Source organism: Sinocyclocheilus grahami, unplaced genomic scaffold (genome assembly GCF_001515645.1).
Source record: "Sinocyclocheilus grahami isolate Dianchi unplaced genomic scaffold, SAMN03320097.WGS_v1.1 scaffold233.1, whole genome shotgun sequence".
Lineage (NCBI taxonomy): Eukaryota > Metazoa > Chordata > Actinopteri > Cypriniformes > Cyprinidae > Sinocyclocheilus > Sinocyclocheilus grahami.
The window spans coordinates 1,588,352-1,597,057 of record NW_015505412.1 but is presented as its reverse complement, the minus strand read 5'-3'; the positions used below and the strand labels follow the sequence as shown (position 1 = coordinate 1,597,057).

The 8,706-nt window shown below is 34.5% G+C and overlaps 1 protein-coding gene across 1 annotated transcript; it reads right to left on the bottom strand.

Moving 5' to 3' along the window:
- Positions 1 to 805: 805 nt before the first annotated feature.
- LOC107597586 (cytokine receptor common subunit gamma-like) lies at positions 806 to 8,283 on the bottom strand. Its single transcript, XM_016288725.1, has 7 exons — positions 8,190 to 8,283; positions 5,629 to 5,667; positions 4,384 to 4,547; positions 4,029 to 4,194; positions 3,588 to 3,690; positions 3,416 to 3,494; positions 806 to 1,862 (listed from the first exon to the last, which is right to left on the bottom strand). Exons 1-7 carry the CDS (start codon positions 8,269 to 8,271, stop codon positions 1,638 to 1,640), a joined length of 858 nt encoding a protein of 285 aa, XP_016144211.1. The 5' UTR covers positions 8,272 to 8,283; the 3' UTR covers positions 806 to 1,637.
- Between the last annotated feature and the right edge of the window lie 423 nt (positions 8,284 to 8,706).

The window sequence follows — 8,706 nt, the reverse complement described above, 5'->3', positions numbered from 1 at the left end:
TTATTATTCTGAGTAAACTTTTTCTTTTCGTTGATCAGTTGTTGTTTTTTTATTTGCAAGGTAATTCCCCGCCGCTCTATCTAAAAGATCATTTCTATTGAACCGTCAGTGAGCACACAGGTGTTACTGGGGAAATCTTGAGCATCCAGGCTTCAGTCACATCCCCATAGAAATGGGTTTGCGTATCAAAGACAGTTAGCAGTACACCACTGGTGGACATAAAAATGAAGCTCTTATTAAATCCAAAAGTAAAAAGCACAAGTACTTTAATTTTTGAGCAAAGACATTGACAAAATATAAAAATAATTGAAATGTAATAGATGGAAAATTGATTTGTCCAATAAAAAGACAATGCATTTTTTTTATGCAGTATTTGGTCAAATGCATGTACAGTAAGGGTCCAAAAATCTGAAACCGTGTGTAAAAATGCTTTTATGTTGTAACCTTTTTCTAATTTCATATTTACCATTTACCAATTATATGATCAATATAGCAATTTGAGTGAAAAAAAATGCAAGACAATAAATAAACTTGCATGACTGTCTCAAATTTGCTGGATAAATGACGTGAAATTGCAGTGCACTAAATGTTCCTTTATATTTAAAAAATAATAATAAATAAAAAATTGCATTTTAAAGTTTTGTACATTTTCCTTTTTATTTTTTAAATCTTTTTTTCAAATTATTTCCTACATTTTCAGGTTTAAATGTAGAAAAAATTTCAGTGTGGTCTCAGACTTTTGGATCCCACTTCTCGCTCATGAAGCCAATACTATTACCTTACAAAAAAGAAATAAAAATCGGCTGGTCAGTTTTTCTAAGCTGCAACAGGTACAACTGAAACTGTAAATTTTTACATTCATGTATCCACCTGTGTGGTGTTAATTTTTGCTTCTATCTCTTAATGATTATTTGCTCATATTCTTCACCCCCATTCCAGTTCATCAATCACAACAGATCAGAGTGTGTGGCTGCGGCCCTCACTTTGTTACACCGTCACACTGAAACTCTACATCTATTATGCAGTTTCACATTAATCTTTTAAATCAGTCTTCAAATTAACGTACATCCTCCCTTAAGAGAGGGCTGTGATGCTGTGAAGAGTGTGTTCCTTGTTGGCTTTGATATGGTTCAAATCTTCTTTAACACTTCAGGATAGTCAGAGTGCCCTCCATTGTTCAATTATTGTACTGCACTCACATTGTTTGTAACAAGCTGATGTGCTAAAATAATTTTTTGTGCACTAGTTTGCTTTAACCACAATCCTGATCTCAGACTTTAGGAGTAACCAATGAGATCGATAATACCTAAAGAAATATATAATTTAGTATTCCCATTCATCTCAAAGGCACTTAAAATACTTTTGTTGCTTAAAAGACTGTAGTTGCATCAGAATAGGTAGCTGAGTTTGAATGGCCGTTAATGGAGAAAGATGCTTTTTTGTATCCAGATGGTGTAGTTACAGGATCTACCGGCAGGGGCTAACAGAGCCATGCTAAGCATCAAAACCGTGATGATCACAAACCTGAGACACTAGCAAGCATAAAAGATTTTACCCCATGTGTTATACCAATCAAATATCAATCTTAAAAGCATTAAATTGACTCATGGATATGATTTCAGCCACTCTCTGTGGCCTTAAAGGGCAATATATCCCAACACACTTCGAGAGTACTGTACTTCTGTGATTTCACCAGGTGTTTCAGAGGAGTAGATGCGGTACATGCTGTCATGTTGCTCTGGGCTGGTGTACATGGGCTGTATTACCAAAGTTTGATGTTGCTCTTCCCTTTCGTTCTTGTCAATAATCTCAATATCTGTTGTTGAGCATTCCTCATTCCACTGTGTAAGGTTCCCCCACCACTAAGAAAGGAAATGACAGACAAAATTATTTAATTAGAGCTAATCAATCATGACTACAATCCATACATCAAAAAAAAGAAAGTTTCTAAAACATTTTTTTAGTGTGGGAAACATTTTAATAATCTAAAGCACCTTTTTCCACAATTAGAAACTTTTGGTACATTTTGTACAAGTTTCTCCATGGAACCATAGATAATAATGCTAAAAAAAACAACTCTTATTGAGAGTGGGCCAATCCAGAATGCATATTTGCCATGAGTTTTCTCAGTAATTTCCATACGGTTTGTAATTAAGTAAATAAAATAGGTAAAAACAAGGTGTGTGGTCGATTCTTAAAGGGATAGTTCACCCAAAAATGTAAATACTGTCATTAACACCCTCTTGTTGTTCCAATCCTTTAAGACCTTTGAGATCTTTGGAACACACATGAAGATATTTTTGATGAAATCTGAGAGCTTTCTGACCCTGCATAGGCAGCAATGGTACTACCACGTTCAAGATCCAGAAAGGTAGTAAGGAGTCAAGACATCATTAAAATAGTCCATGTGACATCAGTGGTTCAACCTTAATTTTTTGAAGCTACTAAAATACTTTTTGTGTGCAAAGAAAACAAAAATAATGACTTTATTTAACAATTTCTTCTCTTCCCTGTCAGTCTTTGACGCAGGAGCCTTCGTTCTGACTTTGAACCCGGATGCACTGCGTCTTGTTTGTAAGCAGAGGAATGCACACTGTCATGAACGCGCATCAAAAACTGACATGGAAGAGAAGAAATTGTTGAATAAAGTCGTTATTTTTATTTTCTTTGCACACAAAAAGTATTCTCATAACTTCGAAACATTAAGATTGAACCACTGGACTATTTGAACAATGTCCTTACTACCTTTCTGGGCCTTGAACGTGGTAGTTTCATCTACAAGATTTCATCAAAAAAATATCTTAATTTGTGTTCCAAAGATGAACGAAGATCTTTACAGGTTTTGACATGTGGGTGTGTAATTAATAACAGAATTTAAATTTTTTGGGTGAACTATCCCTTTAATAAACAATGTGTTATGTAAATGCCTTAAACTGTGTTCTTTTATCGTTTAAGATCATGCTTTAAGCCCAGTTGACATTACAAATAGGCTAAACAGCTTTAAATTTTGAAATACTGGGAAAAAGATTTTAACCTCTCAGGTTTTTATAGTGTTTTGTTGTACATGTTAAAAAACACTCTCTGAGAAACTTTAATGTTTTGTTCTACAACATAATTAAATTTTGAAATGTGTGCAAAATGCTACTACAGTTTTAACAACTACCACAAGGACATACGTTTAAATACCAAATGTAGCAACTTGTTAGCAACTCTAGCTTCACATTTTTAAGCACAGAATTCACATTTGATCTGTGATTGTGTGTTATTTCTATTGTAAAACAAAACCTCTGCTTTAAAAACAAGAATCCTATGGTGTGAAAGTGCAAATTCTCTTCCAGCTGTAAGAACTACAAAGATCTTTAGGTGTATTCTGTCAAATAAATGCATTTAATATTATGGATGGCGTTGGCCTTACCTGAGACTGTTCAGTGTCCATGATTTTATTTTTGAAGTGTTTGGGATCTGGTACTTCAGGAAAGATCAGTCTTCTAACTCTTTCAAGACCAAAGAATGTCAAAGCGTTCAGACGTTTGATAAAAAACAGTGTCAAGGATATTATAATAACTGAAGTGCTGGTTAATACTCACCCCTGTTGAGTCAACAGACAGACAAGAAGAAAGGCGGTTAGTGGCAACACAATTATCAAAATGTAAACCCATATGTAGGCGGATCCTTCTAACATACAAGCACCTGTGAACAAAATGTTTAGTTTATTTCTGAAGCTTTTTACACACACACACATAGAAGAATATATGTAATAATTTACTTCTGCTTATATTTCATTTAACTTATCCAAACCAAACTTGAAGAATACAACTACAAAAGTGATTCATACTAGAGACAAATTATCATGAGAAGAACCACAAAAACTCTAGAATTGCTCAGAGTTCAGTACAAGCTAGTAAAGAGATCGTAAATATCTTATACATATATTGCTATGGCTGATGACCAAATTAATGCTTATTTATCAAACCAGGCTCTGGTCCTGAATCTGAACACATGGTCTTTCAAAGACAAAGAGACGGTACCTTCATTGTTTCCCCAACTTTGCACTTTTGTCCACTTGCTCCAGTTCTTGTCTAGACACCCCAGCTTCATTCTTATTCTGAAATCGTAATTCGTCTTCATGCTGAGAGTGGACAGGTCCAGATTGTACACCTCATGTTGTTGTCTCACTTGAATACTCTGACCTCCCTGCATGCAAGCAAATACATGCAGGCTGTAAGATTTTCCAACTTTGCATTGCTTTGAATAGCATGTGTCATTTTACATCAAAATTCATGCGCATTTTCCCAGCAAATACAAGTCTGCTTTTCTCAGGTTTGTGCTAAAAGTGAGTCTTACTGCAGATCAAATGTGTAAGTGTCTGTGAGTGTTAAGTACCTTCCAGTCTTTGACACACTGGTTCTTGTACTGCACTTCAGCTTCATAACAAGAAGGGGATATTTTATTATTATTATCTGGGGTCCTCCATGTTGCAGTAATACCATGCAGTGTATTACTAATATTAAAAACAATCTGGTCCGGGGGAATATCTAATATCTCACCTTGAAACAAGCAGAATAATTATGAGTACTGTAGGTCTATACAAAATTCAGCAGAAAGTGAAAAATCTGATCAATCTTGGCATTCAGCGGTCTGATATTTGCCAATAATTAATTAGCATTGCTAAATAACACATTACAATTAACAGGCCTTGTTTCTCACTAATGCAACTAGTACCATTTTGCATTAGTGAGAAACAAGGCCTGTTAATTGTAATCTGTTAATTGTAATCTGTTTCGCTTATCGATTATACTGAAAATGAAATCTGTGGTCTTCAGTATTTTGCATCAATGCCCTGATCACAGTGTCAGTGTTTATTTTGCAAGCTGGATGTACCGCGACTGGATGTGTAATGATTTTGATTGGTCAATCATGCCATACAGTGGTATGATTTTCCTAATATTCACCATTGTCCATGACCACGCTGAACAGCAAACCAAAGCTACTTTCACATTTTTTGTCCCTAGTGAACAAATAGTATACTTAAGCACAATTTATTTGTATGTACTTTAGTATAATTAAATGTATTTGTTACACTACAAATTGGAATACATAAAGTCTGTTGAATTGGAACAACTAATTTTGTAAATGTATTTTAGTAATGCAAAAGCAGTGGTTGAACTAAAGTTTTTTTTAAATGTATTGTTTGTGCTAAATTTTGTGCTAAAGTGGATCTATTCCAAGTATACTTAAGTACACTTTAAATATCCACTCTTGTATTTAAGTTTTGAAATGCAGAATTCACTCAGAATAACTTCAAATGTAGTTTGGTGACATTACAATTGTAATTAAATTACAAGAGTGTTGAACATACATTAATATTATGCTGATAACAAACTGAGGTCATACTATCCTTTACTTTTAGTGACTTTACTACACATTGCAATTGAATTCCAAGTAAACTTGAAGTGTGTTAATGGCATCATTAGTGTGTGCTTCTAATGCAATAAATTAATCTTTATAAATAATAGCACAGCTTAAGAGAGTCAGTTAGAGGGATTTGTGCTGTAGGCAAAAGTTGCGTTTGGAAATTCTACCCTTGCAGCACCTGTTAGCAGAAACATACTTTGTTTCAATTCATACCTTTCATTTTCTTTTGTTTGCCCAAAAAGACAGCCTTACCTAAAATAAATAAAACAATAAATAAATTACACAGCATCATCTTAAAATTATTTCATCATTCTCAGATTTGAAATACATGGTGAGACTTGTATCTTTTGTTGCAATGAGTTTGACTCCAAAGGTTTCTTTTGAAAAATGTGCCAAATCTGCAACACAGATTCCTAACAGTGGGCACTCCGGCGAGTTCGGATGTTTAGCAAAACCGCAAAAAACAATTGTTGGTGAATTCCATTTCACAGCCCGTGAAAATAAAGTGAAGAGAGACTGGCTTATCAAGCCCCCTTCACTGAACATACAGTAGCCTATATTTAGGCCTATGTTAAAATCACATTATTACAATACTTCAGACACTTTTAAGGGCCAAAGGAACAAATAAATATCAATACACAGAATGTGCCATAGTATTAGGTGAGAACTCATACAGCAGCCTTGTTTACTTTAATGATATCATAACATACAGGACAAACAATCCCCACAGACAAACCTTAATATGGCCTTCATGCATCTACAGGATCATAAGATGCTTCATTCATCCCTTACAGAGACTAGTTGTTTGGCTGAGTGAGCATGGCCATGTCATTGGGGTTATGAAGTGGCCATCCTCTTTCAAAGGTTTCATCCTGTTAGTTTATATTATATATGGGTCTGTCTGTGTGTGTGTGTGTGTGTGTGTGTGTGTGTGTGTGTGTGTGTGTGTGTGCGTTTGTAGGTTGTTTAAAGTATTTTTTGTTCCCAGAGAACACCATTATGAAAATCACTTTAAACAAGTTTCAGACATGTTGTAGATGGAATTAAGAACCTAGCCAGTGTACTCTCTTAGCGATGAATATATATTTAATTCTTCCCCAATTGCATTTGTAAAAGGTATACTATTTTACAAATTAATTTGTAGTGCACTAAATTTGTGCTTGATGAAAGCATGAAATCACTACATTTACAGTGTATTTTCAGTTAGTACATGAAATAAAAACATTTTAAATACAGTTAAAATGTAGTAAAAAAAAAGTAAAAATTCTATATATTTACTTTTCACTAGGGGTATCACACCTCAGATTCATTTCATACAAACACAACTGGCACTATCTTGTCGTGAAAATGACCTGAGGACTTCTAATATTAGCCTACTGTAAATTGCGCCACTTTCATGGCAGTTCTTAACTGTTTAACAAATTGGTGGCTAATTCATATGAATTTGTTTTCTTACAATCTGCTTATGCATCACTGACAGTTTAGACAGTTTAAAGGTGGACCTACATGAATCACATTGTACAACTTCATGCCAAATCGCCAATTCATAATTAAGTTACTTTTCTCATGCGATCAGGTTGTGCATTGTAAGGGACCATATTTTCCTAGCAGAAAAAATTGCATAATTTAACTGAAATCAGTACTTCATGTCCATGTATTTATTTATTTGCTGAGTAGCGGAATTAACAAGAATATATACAATCAAGTTGTCATTGTTATAGGCTTAATTATTATAGTTTTAAAAATGTTCACAGCAGAAAATGTTTAAAATGTTTTCATAAATATGAATAAATATTTAAAAAAGTCATAGCAGCAAATGCTGAAAAAGTTCACAGATGTTGTTTGAGATTACAGTATGAGTAATATGTGAGTGTTTACAGTATGAAATTGACTGAATGAATAACATTATTGCGAAACTGTGGGGTTTTACTTAATCAGTGTGTTCTGATGTGAATCTTTGTCGGGTATACAGGATATACCAGCTCATGTGAACGCCGCCCCCTCCTCAGGCCTTTTGATGTGGCTCTCCAGACAGCTCATGCACCATGATGCACCGCTACTTATCAGCAAGCTTATCATCATCATCAGATGTTTGTCTAAATGTATACTGAGAAGAATGTGCTTGTCATATGCTCCATTCCTAAAAATTAAACCTATGACCTTTACGTGTTTGTGGTGAGTCTAATTATATTGCTTCTAGGGAACTTTTTATGTTACTGTCATAATACCTTGCAAAGTCTTTTCTCATGCTCTTCAGCTACAAAATTTTCTAGCAGTTCTTGATAGACAGACAGACAGACAGACAGACAGATAGACAGACAGATAGACAGATAGATAGACAGATAGATAGAGAGAGAGAGAGAGAGAGAGAGAGAGAGAGAGAGAGAGAGAGATAGATAGATAGATAGATAGATAGATAGATAGATAGATAGATAGATAGATAGATAGATAGATAGATAGATAGATAGATAGATAGATAGATAGATCGAGAGAGAGAGAGAGAGAGATAGAGAGATAGATAGATAGAGAGAGAGAGAGATAGAGAGAGAGAGAGAGAGAGAGAGAGAGAGAGAGATAGATAGATAGATAGAGAGAGAGATAGATAGAGAGAGAGATAGATAGATAGATAGATAGATAGATAGATAGATAGATAGATAGACAGATAGACAGATGTCACATGAAAATAATGAGTAATCAGCTTATTTGAATGTTGTTTTAAATAATAAATATTGAATATTTGTTCTGTCAATTAAGATTTTTTTTTAAATACTCACCACTATTATTATACTCAGCACTAGACCCATTAACAAAGTGCAAGGCAAGGACCACCAGATGATATACACTCCAGCTGTTCATGTTAAGCTCCTCTCTCAGTTACTGTTCAATGAAGAGGTCTCAGTCTCTAGAGCACAGAGGAAAAGGTGACACAATTTATAGTTCCTGAATCACCAAACCCTGCTGTTCCTCCACTCGTTTCCTTTCCATCCTCTCAACCTCACTTCTTACTCAGTTCAGTGTAGTATGAGGGAGGGCTTTAACATTAACTCTGTCACATCGGTGGTTTTGCTTTAAATTCTTTCTTATTCACTTCACATTCAGTTCTTGGGACCCTAAAGAATTTATAATGTAACATCAAAAATATGTGAATTTAATCACCAAATTACCATACAATCAACAGAACAAAGTCAAGCAATTCTAACCTGCCTTTGATAAGAAGTTGGTTATTTGCTGAAATCAAATGCATTCTATATGTTGAAAAATGTATATAAAATCCACATTTCTGAGAAGTGC